Genomic DNA, 18,517 nt, shown 5'->3' with positions numbered 1-18,517 from the left:
AATTAAATATTGCAATCGGGAGGGGGGGGGGCGTGCTGTGCTCCCCTCCCCTACCAATTTCCGTCTCTTGTATTGAATTTGCTATTTCCACTCCATAGTCAAACGACAAAGTTAATTGCAGAAAATGTTTTGCTGGATAAAACAGATTCAGGTTGTAATGTGGTACCAATTGATTAAAGAGTTTGTTCAGGTAAAGGGACAGCTGGGAATCGGTTATTTGTGGGCGGCTTACACTTTTTTTAAACCATTCATTGGACGCTTTGAAACGGAATCTCGTCTAAACAACATTTAAAAATCCAATCCATACCCGGACTAAAATGAGGACATGAAATAGGCTGTATTATTTATATTATATAATTAGAATCTACAAATTTAATTCGGAATGTTGTTCATTGTGGTAAAAACTGACTGATACTGCGAGAAATAATTACTCGTCTCGTATAAAACATGTTGAGGAGGAAATCTGGAGAAGCGTGTACTCCAGCAGAGTACGCGTTTCCTCTCAATTTCTTTTATTTAAAATTTAAATGCCCAAACATTCATACATTGTCTCATACCAGTAAGGCACACATTTGTGGTTTTACATTTCCGCTACCCACCCTCTCCTACCTCATTACGTCTCTCTCCGCCCATAACAAACAGACAACCCCGATCATGCAACTACCCCCTCCACCATGTAAGGAATAACCGCGGAACTTGGCCATCTGCTAGCTGGGGGATGTGAGGACACATGCTGACAGCGAACAAGACTTCTGCGGTAGCAAAATGAATCCAAGGATCGTTCTACATCCTTGCTGGGCATTGTCCACTGAATGAGGCACAACATTTGGGAGTTTCCTGTACGCCCATATTCACGTACAAGATTGTCATCACATAAGTACGCCTAATTCACGAGCTCCTTGTGAAGCTGACAGTCGCTAAGGTGCTCAGAGAATTGTCTGACATTACTTTATGAAACCCCAAATTTCATAACCGCGTTCAGAAGATCCGGCAAGTGGATCTTAACCTTTGCTGGAATAATCCATTTTAATATTATTCCCAAATCTACGCCTAGGTCTTCTCAAGTAATCTCTTCCCTTCATAGTTTCCCACCAAAACTCTGCATTTCATAAGAACAGACACATATTTTTATATTAATTTGTATTCAGTGGCTTGCGTTCACGAATACTTCAAATAAAAATTGTGCTGACCAACACAGAGCGAGGCAAATGAATGTGAGTCAGCGAACAGTTGGCAACCATTCAGAAACACGTAACATTAGCATCAGCAACTGAATGTAGGTTACTGTCTTGCTGGCTTGACATCAAACCTTGGCTTTCTGTGCAGTGTCTTGCAAACAACAGATCACTTAGCCTTTTCACTGTGAACAGCTTTCCCTGACTCTCTCGGGCAGTTGGTATTCTGGAAGCAACAAGCGCACACGAAATTTTGGTTGGGAGATCAAATTGGGAAACAGCCACTTGCAAGCCTGGAGGAGACATGAGCTCCCCGCTGAAACACATGAAAAATGCGTACACAATTTGAGTCGGAAGCCCCGAAGGGAGAAGAAGACCAAAGCGCTGATACGAGGCTGGATATTAAATAAGATCCGGAAACTACAAATAAACCGGAGTCTTCTGGTCTCCTAGGAACGGCAAACAAGTGACGTCACACTGGCGCGATAAAACGCAACAAGACCTATTTTCCAGTCACCAAACATCGAAACGAGATAAGCGTTTTTCTCTTTATACAAACCTCTGAAAAGCAAACAGCGGATAACAAAGAAAGAGTTGGGGGGGGGGGAGGGGGTGCTGTTCATGATTTAACCGGTTACAAAGAGTCAGTGAAAAAGCGAATGAATGGATGGGGCCGTGCGTTTTAACGACTGTGCGCCCGCATTTGGTTCCTCTTTTCAATGAGTGGCGCGCGTTTGCGGCATCAGCCGACACGAGGGGTGGACAGCGCGTGTTTGTTTGTTTGTTTGTTTGTCTGTCTGCCAATACAATGGTGGCACTGGCCTTTCACTTTAGGAACTCCACTTTCGAAATGAACCGAACGCTTCCAAGATTTGTCTCAAAGAACAGCTTCTCCTTTTGCACACCATGAGGGTGTAGGAGTGGCGTGGAGGTAATGTTCATGTCGACACGAGACGGAGATGAAGGGTCCAACTCCATCCTCCGTCCTCTGTTGAAGCCCTCAAGCCAAGGCAGTGAAAACCCCAAGTCCTACCGCCCCAGGAGAGAGTCATCTTCAAATTCGTCGCCCTCGGAGCCTGAAATTTCGCTTCTGACGTCCAGAAAACGAATAAACTTCAATGATCTCGTGTGAGTCAACGTTTTGAAGCGAAGGTGGAACGGACAGCTCACTGCACTTGTGATCAGGTGTGTTTATTCAGGCACGTCCGGTTGTCGTTACTCCAAGAGAGCCACGTGGCTTGTAACTCGCTACACGTGGGCATGACTCACACTGCTCGCGTGTCGCATACGTCACGACACACGGCGCTCGGCTCTTCCACCCAGCTCACGTCACACTTAACACAGAATCGTCAGGATCGATATTCTCGCATGCTGTCCTGTACCTGCCGATAAGTATGACGTGCACTCCGATGGAATCCAATGTCGTCATCGGAATCAGAAGAAGACGTGACCTTGTTCGATCCATCGTCTCTGTCCTTTGCAGGGCCAAGCAGTGACCGATTCGCGTTTCAGAGGGTGTCTGCAGCAAGCTCACATTCTCTCAATAGACGACCCAGCGTTGAAAACGGAAATAATATTTAAAGATCCAGTCCGTACCGCGAAGAAAACACCACGCTTCACCATTACAAAAATCAACTGGTTAACGCGGTTTAAGGAAATGATCGCATGAGAAGTTATCATTGGCGCTTCAGAGGTTAAACCTCAGCCTGCGTGCAACACTTCACCTCTGTTCGGGCCTGATAGAGACGTTTTGTTCATTGCATCTGAAGATGAAACAGCGAGCACGCAAGGATTTTAAAAAAGACGCAGACGTAACTATTTTAAGGAATTTTCCTGGAAAGACGTCATCCATAACAATGGGTTGATGCAACCGAGGGGCTTGCGCATGCGCTGTTCAAGAGACAGGGCGGATGGTGAGTGAGACAGGTTGAAAATCTCCTCTGAGAAAATCACATTCATTATTGTTATTACCACGTGGAGAGCAAATTGAAGGCTGCAGTCTGAGAGCGCGTGCAACAACCTCCGCCCCGCTTCTCTCACACTAACAGCAAATAAAAGTGCGCTAATATGACAGAAAAATTACTATCTTCTGATATGCAGCACTTCGTACTTTGTTACGGACTGACGGACGTTTCGGAGAGCGATGATGGAGGACAACATTCAAGAGGGGAATAAAGAAATTTGGTTTTAAGATGCGGAACGTAGGCTGTTGTGAACACGGCGATGAACATTCGGATTGCATAACAAACGGGGAATGTATTGAACAATTGCGAGAACGTCAGCTGTTATTAACTGACGTAACATAATAATTAAAAACAATTTCGAGTAAATAAATAATTGAAAGGAAAAGAATGTGTAGCGTACTTGTTTTGTTTCGATGAAATACGATATTTCTCAAAACAAACTTCTTCTTTTTTTATTAACACGGCCCGCATTAACCAGGCAGGAGCAGGAAGTGTCCGTGATGCTCACCACACCTTGCGTGGCAGCACAGTCAAGACTGGATGAGACGGACGCCTTCCAACATGCTGACTCCCCTTCAGCAATCAGCAACAATCAGTGCCCCGACCACCTGCTTCATTTTCGTGTTCTTACTTTTAACGAACAGCCCCCCCCCCCCGCCCTCACCCAACAACAGACGCCATTATACTTGCAGCTCAATGGTTGAGTTGCTTCGAAAACGTCTTTAATGCCTGTATTTCCGCCTGACAAGGCTTTTCAACAGCTGCATTACACAGACACGTCGCCCTAATTTGATTCAAAATAACTCAACAGTTTCACTTGGCTGTTATTTTATGAAGCTTTATCTCACACGTGAGTTATCTTGCGCCTTTATTCTGCGAAGACCATGAATGAGGAAAGTGGATTTATGTGGAGGCATTCGGGCGTTACCGACTAAAAAGCACGACAAATGTTATTGCTTGTCGACATAGCCTGGATTCGAACCAGGGGCCTGTAGCGTGAGACAAGTAAACTTATGTTTCTGAAATTCCAGGTCGCCCCAGAATCATGGCAACTGCAAACGTTATGAAGTAGTTGAATGGCCCTCATATCTTGTGAGAAGACGCACCTGAAGGAAATGCCGTGGCTGAAAGCCATTCTCTGGGCGACAGATTTCAGGAACGTTCCTGAACCTATAAGCAGCTCACAGGAACGAGTAGAGGCAGTGCCATATTTTAACTCTTTCAAGCACGAAGCTCTTCTACACATGCCAAAAATCCAGTACCGAGGTAAAGAATGAGCAGGCGTTAAACTAACTAAACAAACCCTTCAAAGAATTCAAGGCACTTAACCTGCCCTTAAAATTGAATGAATTAAAACATCTGCAATACTGAATGGTCGTTGTCAGCCCAGTTAGGTTTCGACACAGGGACTGAGTGACAAAAGTAATGCCTTTCCTTTCATTTTTTAAACGCGTATAAGTTGGTAACGACCAAGCCGGGTGCGGGAGTGTAGTCTCCTGCCATCTGCTAGCAGGACTGGGCAATTAAACGAAGATTACATTCGTTCTCTGCAGTACCTAGCGGATAAGTAATGAATTAAGATGCTTCTGGATGCTGTCTGATAGAAAATTTCCGATGTTTAAGATGTGTTTACAGTTTTTGTCATTAGAAAGTTAAGTTACAAGCCGCCGCGAGGTTCTGAAATTTCACTATCTTGTTATATACACGGATCGTTTGTGTAAAAAAGAAAGTGTCGATAAAATGAAAGATTATTTTTCGTTCGGCATTTATTTTGATTTCTGACGAAGTTTGTTAATCGCTCAGATGGCCAAGAAATTCCCCGTTTTCGATGGAACCACAGTTCATAGCCAGTTACTGGTCCTTATCCTGAGCCACGCCTCCAACCCCATTTCTCGTAGATCCATTTTAATATTATTCTCTCACATGCATATGATTTCAAAGTGGTTGTGTCCTATCAGGCTTTCCAGCCAAAGTTTTGCACACATTTCTCGTGTCTCCCATGCATGCTACAAGAAGGATCCTGCTTTATGGAGTTAGTAAGGCTACTGGTGAAACAAAATATGGTAGCTTGACTCAGAATCATAATCACCGTCATCAAAATTTATTCTGACTGATTTATATATAATACGGTAGACTGATGAACTTGACATTCTACATGTTTTCGTATATTTTTATAGGAATTTAATAACATTTGCTCTTCATGGGATAGTTTTAATAGGTGGAAGGATGCACTCTAAAAGCATGAATTTTACTTTTTACTGTACATATTTAAGGTAAATCAATAACAAACTGAGCCTCGTAGTACTTTGCTTCATTTTTCTTGGTGCTCAGAAAAGTACTCGATAGCATTCTGATGCACAAAAGACTTCCCATAAAATGTTTTACAGCACATACATGCAAGTTCTATGAAACACCTAACCTAAAAAAATTGTCACCATATTTGTATTACAAGTCACACAAATGCTTTCATTCCTACGTACAGCTGCTAGTGAGTCATCTGTCATTCAGGGATTGGAACACAGAACAAAGGTTTGCAGAGACTTGTTACCCTTTCTTCAATTGTTATGACAAAATTTGAGTCAAGTGGAAGTTCAACAGTTTTGAAATACATTCTTTAGCACAAAATTTAAAAGACTCACGTTACATACACAGCTTTAAAACATGTTCATGGTTCGGTCAGTATTACTACGCTTTAAAGAAAAGAAGTTCCTTCAATTATAATGTATAACCTGGGGTCATATTTCATAACACACTGCTAGTGTACTTCATATCATCTTTTGGTCCACAAATAGATATTTTTAAGCAAGAAGACATCTTCTAACAAAAAAGTTTGGACATATTTTTAATTTCTCAGAATTTCTTACAATCATTTTACCAGAAAATAACCTCAATGGCACTTCGTAATTGTTTTAAAAATATTAAGAGATTTCAACACACTTTTTAATAAATATTTCTGAATTATGTTTAATTGGTTCTACACTTACCTTGCCTCTGTCTTGGTTCTGTCAGCTATAGAGTTTATTTTAAGTCCCCTGGTTAAAATTTATTCACATTTTACAGAAAATGGATGAAGACAAATGCACTTAAGCCTTTGTCCTATTAGGAAACTGTAAAAGAAAATAATAATCCCCTCTAGCAACTTGACATGTTTTATTATTATCACTGATCCAGGTTGTTTTGAGCAGTCACTTCTCAGCAAATAAATGATGAAAATGTCTTGCTGCCACACACAGCATACAAATTTTACCTTCAGTGTGACCAACATAATCGAGTAGAATTTAACTCAGCAGCAGAGTTTTCTCTGTAAGATAACAAAGGTTCTGGAATAACAACTCTTTCAGAACTATAACTGAAACATATATTTGAGCATTTGCAGGAGCAAACAATTTTCACCACTCAGTAGACTGCAATTTGAATTGCACTCGTACTTAAAAACTATGTACATACACGTCATTAATTATTGTTTTTTACAGTTCCATGATATCTTGATTTTTTGATCAACCTTCATTGTATGGCACAAATGGATGTTCACTACAATTTACAGCTTTGTTCAAAAAAAATAATCTAATATTTTTATACAATAATAAAACAATTAGTTTAGAAAAATTACCTCAGTGCCTTTGCTACATATTTGTGCGAGGCCAGCAGACGCTGTGCGGAGGGTTTCGTCCGCGAGCAAGCCGCAGACACAGTCGCCGGAAAACCTCTCGCAATATTTTGATTGTACCCAGTTATTGTTATGTTTACCAAATGAAAATGTAAAAAAATACTTCAGCTACTGTAAGAAGTAACAGAAAGTAGCTAATGCGTTGTTAATAACCGTACAACAATAAAACAACTTTGTTGTGCACATATTTACGTAAATCACAGCGTATAAAATTATTCAAATTGTTATTATTTTTATTGCATGTTATTAAATGGTACTTTTCTTCTCTGCTTTAAGCTCCATAAAAGATTTCCCATTCTCTACGTAATTTGTTCTGCGTCTGTCTCCGCCAGTGTTTCTCCTGGTTCTCACTGATGCTTTCTACTGTCTGTTTGGGAATAGCTCATGACACTGTTCGAGAAGCTGCTGAAGCCATTATGAAGCACCGCGTCCTCCCCGTATAATGCTTTCTTGCCCTGGAAATAAAATACCATTAACCGAGAAGCCTAACGCGTCACGCATATTATATCGGGGCAGCGTCGGGTCCTTACTCGTACCTGGAACCTGACAGGACCATTCGTAAACGACCGTGGACCGGACAGCTTCACGAGATACATAAAAACTCAAGCAGCTATAAATTGCTGAGATTTCAGGTTCTCATAGCTGTGAGTATGAAGATGACTGACTTCTGGGATATTGTGCTATTAGTCTGGTAGATGTTTACGAGATTTCTACCGCTCGACGTTGCCACAGTATCCCAGAGGGCAGTCATCTTCTTAGCTTTAAATTATTCACAAATTAATGCAGTTTACAGGTGAACATAACATTATTAATAATTAATTTTGACAAGGTACTCTGGAGTTTCATTAGTGTTCTTGAAGTGGTTGAGAGATGCGTTAAACTGAATAAGTTGTATGTACAGTAAAGTATCTTAAAGTTAGTACCCTTCTGCAGCCCAAACTGTTTCTTTTTTGGTAATTATAATGGGCTCATTATTTTGCACTTAAAAGTTCATAATTTATAACTATTATTCTCTCTCTCAGTCCAACTAATAAAACATCCCATGCATTTAATTATTATTAATCAATTTCAGAATTATCAACAGTTACAATTAATCCAAGTATATAAGCACATAATTTATTTTGTGCTGAGAACCTAACATATAACTAATATAATTAACACATGATCTATTCGCTCCACACACCTTCTCGATGTATGCCTTGGCATAGAAGTTGCCAAACAGCACAATGAAGGAAATCATGTAGATAACTAAGACGTATTGCATCCACAGAGGGAAATCACAACCTGATTTTATTCCATTGATGCCCATTATCATTGCTGTTGTAAACTGGATCTGCAATAAAACACAAATCATGAAATATTTAATAACAGTAACAGTTATTAGAAACTAACTAAGGGTGTTTTAGTAATGAAACTGCCTTATTATTATAAAATATTATACAATCTATGAAAAAGGTTACCAAAATGCATCTTTTCTATTATTTGCTGTGTTGTTTTAGTGGTAGTAATGTTTATTTTCTTAATGGAAAAAATGAATTACTTAAATAAAGAATCTGTCAGACATAACCTCAAAGATTCATGCATCACTATTTTCTTTTTGTGGCTTATAAAAACATTTCACTTGTAGGTATCTTTATGGCCTGTGTCCAAATTTCAAACTGAAAGCCAAATACAGGTGTGCATCTACAATATTGTTGCTTTACCTTATACAAAAAGGGTACTTTAACAAAAGTGTTTCTTGTTTTAAGATACGTTAAAATACATAACACCAGGACTGTGCATTATTATTCCTTGATATTATGCATAAGAAAAGATGATGATATGTCGATCTTGTCTGCCGACTGCAAACAAGTGCTTCCTGTAACAATCACCGATCTTAAAAAAAAAAAAGGTTTTTCCGAAGCACCTCCATTTCCCACGTGCGATCGTCAGACACTTACCAGTTGCAAGATAGTGAGGTACTTCTTCCACCAGAGGTATCTAGCTATGTGTGGGCCGAGAGCAGACAGGCCGTAGTAAGTGTACATGAGCACGTGTATGAAGCTGTTTGCCATTGCCGGGAGGAACGCTGTTCGACAGAGGAACAACGCGATATAAATTGTGTTCACTTAAGCACATTCAGAGGCACTAATCAGAGGAACTTTTCTTTTACCAGATTAAAGCATAATTACTTAGGTGACTATTAGTCGTGCTGAGGGCACCGTATAATTCGCTATTTATTGATTTTTTTAATGAGTATAATTTGATAATTTGCCTCCGTGATTAGACTGGGAAAGTCAGACGCGGCTTTCCCCCCTACTTACTGGATCCACTAGGCACCCATTTGATTCCAATCCACCAGAGCGAGAACATCGTTGAATGGTGGTATACGTGGAGGAAGGTCAGCTGGTTTTCCTTCTTCCGCAGGATGAAAAAGAAAGTGTCGCAGAATTCTATCAGCTTGGAGACGTAGTACCACCAGACGGCGTTCGCTATCTGTGGACCGCGAGACACAGTGTGAGCCACGCACTGAACGACGGCTGAGATAAATCAGCATCACAAACTCATTTTGTCATATTAAGCCGAATTCACAATTCCTAGGCATTTTTTGAAACACGTATTTCTGTATTAAGAAGGCATTAATTTGAACATTTACATAAATTTTTAAAAAAAGTTTGTGTTATATGAACAGGGCCTACATCTGTCTTTACTGGAAAATAATTACTTACATATTTCGGGCTGGTATCTGTCCAGAAACTCGACATAAACAAATAATACATCCAAGAAAAATTACTCAGTTTTTCCCACCAAAAGGTAAGGTCATTTTCGAACTGTGGTTTACTACGCTCATGTTCGTGACATAATTCAGCGCTTTGCAAAATATTGTGACATGTTTTATAGTTCAAAAGAGCGGGTTTCTTCCACGCATTTAAATTATTTAACTACGCTCCTGCATGCTGCGATGATAACACTTAAGTCGTGTGTGCGCACAGGGTGTTTCGAGTCGCCCTGTACTCGCAAAAACTTTTAAGCGAAAGGCCGGCTGTCTGTCTGCAGTCGCCACTTCGATTCTTACCCGAAGTTCTTCTGGATGTGAGAGGCGTGCGATGGGCTGACACACGTAGCTGTACTTGAGCTTTGTAGAAGCGCTGAGCAACTGTCAAGAAACAAACGTAAATCAGTGTTACCAGTGAGATTTCAGGTTCTCAAGGGGACGAGTATAATGAAACTTATAAAATGTATCATTTTCTATGAAGTCAAATGCCACTTATTCCCTAATGCATGCTGTACGACCTGCCCACTTTGTGTTCATCGGTTTGATCACCTAGATAATATTCAGTGAACAGCGCAAATTATGAAGCTCTTCATTAATCACCCTCCTGTTAAAGCCATCTCGCAGAACGAGAGACCGAGTTTTGCACCCATACACCACTTACCTCGCTGGCTATGTAGAAGTTGAGCGCCGCCATGGCTAGGTTGTAGGGTATAAGGGCCCAGGTCAGTCTGAAGGGCTCCCGGTCCTTCATGAGTCTGGGTCCGGCCCACACGATCGCCAGGTACAGGACAGTGTACAGCATCGTGGGCAGGGGCGAGTCGACTAGAGGCCATCCGCGCGTCCGATGATCTGCATCATGACGAGATCTTACACCAACAGAGCAGCACGCTCTGTCCGTTCTTACTTTCACGAACAGCTATTACATTTGAGGTTCTCACCGCGGTCTTCTGGGTTGTGACGCCGCGTAGTTCTGTAGGCAGTTAACGTTTCGGGGAAACATATCACCTCTGTCTTCAGGGAGGCAGTACGTTTCTCCAAAACATTGGAAACCACCTAAAAGATTAGGCCGCAACCCAGACGACCGCTCACAGCTAAACCTAATGGCAGCCTCTACGCTCTTTCTAGGCCAAAGCCTTTTTATAACAACTGTGTGCTTTTAACTGAACAGCCTGCTCTTGTACAGTACCTGCTAATGAGAGTGTCCAGAGGTAATAGTTGTACGCATCGTGTAAAATGGACTGGGTGGAATTTAGCAACGCAGACATGATCGCTGCTTCAGCTCCTGAAAACAATTGGATTCCATCAACATAACATTTATTACGAACACATAATTTCGCGTCGACATATTAAATTAATTTAAACAATTTCGTGGCTCCAGTTTCAATATCAGTACAAAAAAAAAGATGAGCTGGACTTGCAACAAGCACCGGAAGACGAAACTTAGTAGACCGTGGCGTAGAATAGAGGGTAATATTAAAATGACTATTACAGAAATCAGTTGTGAGAGTGTGGACTGGATTCACCTCACTGTAACGAACTTTCGGTTTGCAGAAGTCGAGGAATTTCTTGACCAGCTGAATGACTGTCAGCTTGTCACGAATAACTCTGCTCCACGCAGTCAGAAAATAAGACTTAGTTGAGTACCCTAGATAGCTTAGTTACTCTTTCAGTACGAAGGTTTCGTAGCCTGAGATCTCGAGGCTCCTTGCTGTGAAACACGATGGTTCGTTCAACACGACTCCGAAAAGCTGCTTCTAAAGATGTGATAAAATCACACACGACAAGGAGCTGGGCGGACATCAAAGCTACTGTCTGAAATTCTGGATTTATGTAACAAGACAACTGAAGACTTACTGAGTCCACAGAGGGAAGTCTACCATCCGTTTTAGCAATCAGTGACTGTGCAAATTGCCCGCAGAGTTTATCGGATTCGTATGATTCTAAGCTTAAACAGCGTTAACCAGCTGATCTTCGTAATGGTGACGAGTCGTGTTTTCTTCGCGGTGCGGGCCGAATCTTTAAAAATTATTCTGGATGAACTTCGTGATCACTGTCATCGCTAAGGAGTTGGTCAGAGATTTATAAAATAATTGTCACTAACTGCGTAAGCGGATCGTGTGTCATAATCGAGTATCTACTCAGTTTATTTTAACGTGAAATGTAATGTTGGCCGAGGCATAAGGGAAACTGAATATAATTTCAGCCTCGTTGGTATTTTAATTGCTTTAAGAAGCTATATCTCGTTACCGTACTTTTTGCTCATACACAAAAAACAGCATTAAGTATTTAATTTTGTCCAGTCATTTACCTAAACGTATTTAAGTTGGTGTTTATCTAAACAAAAAACTGACAATCATGTGTTTAACACGAACATAAATCATCGTCTCAATAAAATGACAACGGAGAAAAGAAAAAGTTAATCACCTCCGCTGTTAAACACAAAAAAAACTTACATTGATGAAAGACTCTCGGGCTACAAGCCGCGTCAGGTGGCTTAATGGTGAATTAACCATTTCTTCTACCAACGTTTCGAGAGCCATCTCTGCTGTCATCCTCAGGGCAGCTCATTCGCCATTCAGCCACCTGACGCGGCTTGTAGCCCGAGAGTCTTTCATCAGCTTCGGTCGCTCCAAAATCTTCACTTTATACATATACTTACATTATACAAAATCGAAATAAATATTAAAATAAAAAACTCACAGCATGTAGACAACCAACGAATGGAAACCTAGGCCTTCTATAAAAGAAAAGCCTTTTTTAAAAGTGTCGCCAGCGATTTATAATTTCATCTACGCATTGTCCGAAAAGAAGCAGAAGATGAAGGACACCTTGTCTACACACGCACTGGACACACAATGAAGCCAGAGACACGTTCATTCAGCTGAAGTGTCATTAAATCCCCACCATTCAGAATGGAAATGCAGGCCAGCAATCCTAGTCGTACGCTTACCTAGCGACTAACAAAAGAGTGGAAATGCCTTAATGTCTGTGCGAGCAGCTCGGACCAATGAACGCCGCGTGTCCTAGATTCTTCCTTGCAGCAAAGCCACCACCAGTTCTGCTGTCCACATGGAAAGGATGATAGCCTCTGAAGTGTGAAATAATAAATAATAATGGACAAGACGCCACTTCCTTCCCCCTCCCTTCCTTCCACCTCAAACCATCGAAGACGAAGTGCGATTGGTCGAGCTTCCTTCCACCTTGCTTTACTGACTGAGTGACCTGTTTACTCCAGAGCCTCTCCTCCCCAGTTTCTTTCGTTGTTGAGGCAACCTATTTTACGTGTAAGTTTTTTTGTTAATTCTTGAAGCACATCTGCGAGTTTGTGGCTGTAATGAGTCGTTACTTGCAGTATTTCTGTGCTGTAAGTGTGATTACGGGGTTCATTGTTTACCTACTTCGGTGTGTACGATCTATTTACCCCTTTGCAGCTTAAACTGAGACAGCGTGGTCAAACTTTCGACCCGCGGGCCCACTTGTGACCAGACCCGCGAAATTATTTGTTGACTACTCGTTTTTCCCTCCGAAGGATCTGGAAAAAGATCTCGATTCTTACATCGTCTAATACTTAACGTACGGGTACCACCACATATGGTACTGTCTTTAAAACCATACCGTAAGACGTAAGTCTGCCAGACAAAAATTATGTCAGATACACAGTCTGTTGTAAGAGGTACTTTAAAATAACACGTAACTATGTAGTAATTTGTGCACAAGTCAATAACATTTGTGTTTGTTCACTACGGTAATTATCAGTAATGCTTTGTTAAAAATAACGAGAACTGGCCATTACTTTTCAAGAACAGTGCCAGAAGGCCCTCGAGTCCAACGAGAAAGCAGTTCTTGGACTGAGAGAAGAAGAAATGTGGACCACGTTGACGCAAGGCACAAACACCTGAAATTCGGGCTGCCCGAACAAGAAAGTACTTAGGCGTAAGTTAACTTATTACAGTGACTGAAAAACGTACTTGTATCTCCCATTGATTCAGCGACCAGCGATCGATTCCCGTCAGTTTCTCTCGCGTCGACACCGAGTCCATATCTCCATCTAGAGCCGAGGTTATAAATGCGTGGAGCTATCCCTCCACTTCCCCACACGCCTGATTGGCGAGGTGCTTACTTAAGTACCAGGGACAACTTCACATTTTAATCGGCTAACTTAAATGTGCGTGGCTTTTATTAACACGTGGAATTTTCTCTTGAGCATAACTGTACTCTGTCAGCAAGAGAGAATTCTGAAACTGCATTTCAGTAATTTCAATAAATACGCGCACTTCACTCGGACCAGGGCATGAAGACAGTCACACCCGATTGAAAGGCTACTTAAAATTTTCTTACGTTCCGAATTAAAAAAACAGTAACCTAACAGGAGAAACGTGTGAGAATGAAATGGATGCGATGCTCTGGTTGATAACAACGCTTATTTAAAAAAAGAAACTTTCTTAAAATCTGTACCTGAAGGAATCCCCAACACCTCAGCTTCGCGAACAATCTTCTTGCATTCTTCTTGACACAGGCCACTCCCATTAACGTTACCTGCTAATTTGGCTGAGCAATTTAGGGTGAATTTCTTTCTTGTCTTTATCATCCACTGACATTTAGGCCGCACCCTTCAGTCTGCACCCTAGAGACAAATTAACCCTGACGAGACTGAAACATCTGCTATTAATATGTGACGTAAAAATGCTGTTACCCTGTCGTAAAACGCACGAACCTGTTGTATTATGCAGTCTTCTGTTATAAGGCGAAATCTGGTTCCAGTTCTGTCACCGACTGGACGATAATGGCGGCGAACAATGCCTCTAATCAATAACGTGCCTCACCCTTCTGCGCGTGCTTTGTGCACCCTCCAGTGTGTTCCTCGGCGAATCGGTCGGTAACGAACGTTAACAGCCACTTCCAACGTTCAAAGATGGCTGAAGTCAAAATTTAGAATTCAACTTGGTCTCTCATCCTACGGGAGCAAGAAGGACTAGCCTAAGGGTGTCAAAATGGAGCTGGAGGGAATATAAGGGCATGAGGGGAAGGGGGAGAAAGGAGAAAACTACACTTTGAGGAACTTCATGAAGTGTTATCAGCGTGGTCGAATGAATGGGATGAGACGGGCGGGGCATGTAGTACGCATGTGCGGCGTGAAAAATGCGAAAAGCTCTTCTTGGAAAACCTAGGCGTACACGGGATGATATTATTAAAATGGATGTTAAGAAAACAGGAAATCAAGAGACACTTTTTGTCTCTGGTAACCTCGTGTTCTCTGTGGGCGGTCTGAGAGACGGACGCCCGCCAAACACACAACCGGCCTACAAGACTCGCCTTCAGCTGCAAATCCGCGCTGACGGAGCGACGCACTTTCGTTTGATGCGTCGCCTCAGGCAGAAATTTCTTCTAAAAAAAAGTCGAATACTTCTGCGTGTTAATTATATCAGTTTGTCAGATGCCACGGCGAATAACAATGCTGTGCGTACTGAACAAGGCGTCAAGATGACAGGAGTGGAAACAGGTTCAGGGAACAAAAAAGTGCGAGAGAAAGTGACTACAATTTGTGCTGAGTTTCGACAGACATTTCAGTTTCTTTGGTCAGATGTTTTGTGTCGCTCCTAATAGCGATTTATTATCCGAAACAGGAACGCGTTTCTTGATTAGAAATTTTGTATGAGGTCCCCATGGATCATCTTTTATCTTATCACCGTAAAAATATTTGGCGAACAGCACGCGACGAAGTTCCTCATTGCGCATTTTTCTCTGTTTTCCTGTTACTTCCTGTCCCTTGCAATCTTTGTCCTCTTCTTAGGATTACAGACCAAGTTTCACACCCGTACATTAGTACATATTTAAATAATTAGGTTCCTGTTTAAGGAACCTCAGTCTTCTGTACATCCTACACGTAATCTGAGGTTCTCACGGTTGTGAGAACTTGTATGTATTTTTGTCTTCTGAGCTGTGACGTCATATAGACTCGTAGGTCGACACCAGCGTTTCGGGAAAACACACTGTCTCCATCTTCAGGGCTGAATATTCTTTTCGCCCACTCGTTGAAGTGCATTGCATTGTTCCTGTAAAGGATGAGTCCAGAGACGTTTCCTGGGGAAGAAAACTGGTTAAATGATGTCCTTTACTACTCGTATATCGTGGGGTGACCGCCCAGAGGTCATGCCGTGTCCCGCAAACCTCCGCTGATAGAGCAAAAATTATATTTTAATAATGGAAGCATTGGAGGCGACGAAAAATTGTATTTTTCTCCGAAACCACAAAGCTTGAATTTTTGTTTTAATGAACTTCGGTAATGACGAGGAAGAAATGTATTTATTACCGGCAGGACTTAGATTATGGTCTGTTAAAGCAGATACTTTGATTTGCAGGTCGGACTTAAGATGTCCGATCAATCTGAGTAAGTTTTATGATGTAATGGCAACATGTTACAACTCTTCACCTAATATTATTTAAGGCGATCAAGGTGGGGGGGGGGGGGGGTTGAGATGGGCGGGACATATAGCATGGATCAGAAATTCATACGAAATTCTAGTAAAAAGATCTGACAACTTTGAAATACACTTAGCTAGAACTTAGGCTTCTTCGAACTTCGCTTTTTAACGAAGGTAAACGGTGGAGAACCTGCCTATGGAAAAACAAGATATCCCGCCTCTACCAATATGCAGAAAGATGTATGCAGAAAGACTGTTTAAACTTTGCTTTACACACAAACGTCCGATTTTGATGGCTCAGTGGGGTACAAGGTCACCGGGTCTGTCATAAGTCAATGTTTGGGCATTTAAATTTGTACACGACGATAGGCCAGAGATTTACCAGGGCGTAATGTCATAATGTCTTTCTCAGAATCACGAAAATGAAACAGGCCTACGACTGCGCAAACGATCGCAAAATGCTCCCTCTGCTTCTGTCTGGATCTGAGGCACAGACAGTCCGAGGATCGAGACACACAGAGTTTCCTTGGGGCTTAGACGTCACACGTCATTATGCCTTCGTACTGACATGACGGACAAGAATACAAAACATTCTGAAATAAATGACCACAGTCTTGTTCTACCGGTCGGCGGTATCGCCTGTCAGTCATCAACTCCTGTGGTTCAAGTGGTCGGAACTCTTTAAGGAGGCGATGCTACTGGATGAATCTACTGATGCCTATCTAGACAGCTTCAGACAAACAGTCAGAGCTACTTTAAAAGGGAGACTTCGCACTTTTAGGACCCCCCACACACACACACACTAAGAAGATTTGAACGTACCATTGGAAGTTTAGAGACATAAGACATGCCTTGCCATTTGTGGGACACTCACGTTTATAACCGGGCTAATAAGATCCCGCCAATGATGGACTCCATGTTGAGCCACACCCTATTTGTCAAAGCTACGCTTTAATATTATCGTTCCATCTGTGCCTCGGTCTCTCAAGTAGACTCTTTCCTTCACGTATGCATTTATCGTATCTTCCATGCGACGTTAAGACGGTTTACTGTAAAACAGTTGTCACGTGACAGAAAATAGAGACGTAACTGAGATGTGCAATTATTTTTATAGACACTTAATACAATCCAAGAATATTAATATCTGCATTGTCAACAATCTTCGATTTACGATTATGTCTGTTAAGCTCTGAGACGGTAAGTCGAAACGCGCTTTATCTGAAATAAATGAAAGTCGCGAGAAGTGACGAGCGGCAGAGGCTGGGAAAATAATACGGACCGAACTTTCTACTCCCGCTGTTTAGCACTTGGCTTCAATTTTAATCCGTCGCACGTCGGTAACATCTGCTGACACATATTCACTATCAAACCCTGAAGTGCACTTATCGCTTGGCGGCGGTCGTCATGGCAGAACGAGGCACTCCGTGATTACAAAGTTACGTCATTGGCGTCTGTTAATACCGATCCTGCAAGGACACTGCGGATGCTGGGTGCTGATCTTGGTCAACTCCATTTTTGATGTCCTCAGCCGAATGAGAATCACGACTTTCTACCAACCTCATTTAGTTATGGTCAGAAGAGATCCAGGAGTGCATTGTCAAGTGCGAGGCACTCTGGTTTCCATCAGACGACGTTGGCAAACCCCGGCCCTCCAATTGCCTGTATGTCTAGCGATATCGGATTTCTTACAGTCAAGTTAAGAGGTTGCATTGAATGACTAATCTTCCAGCACCTCAGAATGTCGCGCCGTCTCTACAGTTGATTAGAATCAAAGCAAACGTTACAACAGAACACGAAAGAAACTTTGAGGTTTTGCAGTCACACAAAGGATCTTTATGTCAAGGCACTACAATACCAAGTTCGAACAAAGAATGCGCTCATCCCATATTAATCGGCACTTTGGCCTACCTGAATTAATGTGGGTTAGCAACCAATGCATCTCTGCTTTCCACATTATGGAGCGTGGTATTTAAACTTTAACCTTGCACGATAAGGGACGGGTTTCTCTAGGCTTGCAAGTGGGCGGCACTGCACGATGAGTTTATGGGACGAGAAGTGAACAGAAAATGCAGGTCACTTGTCTCGGCTGGGACCAAAGGTCTTCTGTGGAGGAAAGCAATGTAATCGCTTCGCAAATCAGGACAGCTTTCTTCAGTGGGATTTTTATTGTTTATTAAACGCTTCCACATTTGGACATTGTAATGCAGACTAGAACTTGCTTGAAAGACGACGAGGCCTTGCACAATCTACACTAACATTTTGAACTAAAAAAAATAAATTATTGTGCCCAAAAAGCTATCTTTTCGGACGGCACACTTATCGAGTACAATGAGAATGAATGAAGGCAATGCCTTCAACGAACGCCACAGACCATAGTCGCTGACAGTAGCTCATCTGGTAAAGAAATTACCCACCTCTTGTAGAACCGGAATGTTCATTACCGCGTTCACAACAGCCCGTCACCCGTCCCTATCTTGAGCCAGTTCAATCCAGTCCACACCTTGACTACATAAAAACATACAAAACGACCCTCA

The 18,517-nt window shown here is 41.9% G+C and overlaps 1 protein-coding gene across 3 annotated transcripts; it reads right to left on the bottom strand.

Moving 5' to 3' along the window:
• Positions 1-6,272: 6,272 nt before the first annotated feature.
• On the bottom strand, positions 6,273-14,382 carry LOC110826459 (very long chain fatty acid elongase 4). Of its 3 annotated transcripts, none has more exons than XM_022057116.2 (8): positions 14,276-14,382; positions 10,748-10,843; positions 10,223-10,410; positions 9,862-9,942; positions 9,110-9,281; positions 8,747-8,874; positions 7,990-8,139; positions 6,273-7,261 (listed from the first exon to the last, which is right to left on the bottom strand). In XM_022057116.2, exons 2-8 carry the CDS (start codon positions 10,824-10,826, stop codon positions 7,154-7,156), a joined length of 906 nt encoding a protein of 301 aa, XP_021912808.1. In that variant the 5' UTR covers positions 10,827-10,843; positions 14,276-14,382; the 3' UTR covers positions 6,273-7,153. The 3 variants fall into 3 exon arrangements, with proteins under 3 accessions (XP_021912808.1, XP_021912807.1, XP_021912806.1); XM_022057115.2 differs by lacking the exon at positions 14,276-14,382 and adding an exon at positions 12,512-12,661; XM_022057114.2 differs by lacking the exon at positions 14,276-14,382 and adding an exon at positions 12,262-12,435.
• Between the last annotated feature and the right edge of the window lie 4,135 nt (positions 14,383-18,517).

This window comes from Zootermopsis nevadensis, unplaced genomic scaffold, assembly GCF_977971745.1.
Source record: "Zootermopsis nevadensis isolate Lab colony 2312 unplaced genomic scaffold, Znev_1.0 Znev_ptg000001l, whole genome shotgun sequence".
Lineage (NCBI taxonomy): Eukaryota > Metazoa > Arthropoda > Insecta > Blattodea > Termopsidae > Zootermopsis > Zootermopsis nevadensis.
The sequence above is the reverse complement of the archived record's forward strand: the minus strand, read 5'-3'. Positions and strand labels throughout refer to the sequence as shown.

Excerpts from the sequence above, each read along its gene's own strand:
- LOC110826459 (XM_022057116.2), bottom strand. The coding sequence starts at position 10,826 with ATGTCTGCGTTGCTAAATTCCACCCAGTCCATTTTACACGATGCGTAC. Across the intron at positions 10,411-10,747 it reads CTGGACACTCTCATTAGCAG|ATCATCGGACGCGCGGATGG; the intron begins GTACTGTACAAG and ends GTCATGATGCAG. Across the intron at positions 8,140-8,746 it reads ACCTCACTATCTTGCAACTG|ATCCAGTTTACAACAGCAAT; the intron begins GTAAGTGTCTGA and ends GTTTTATTGCAG.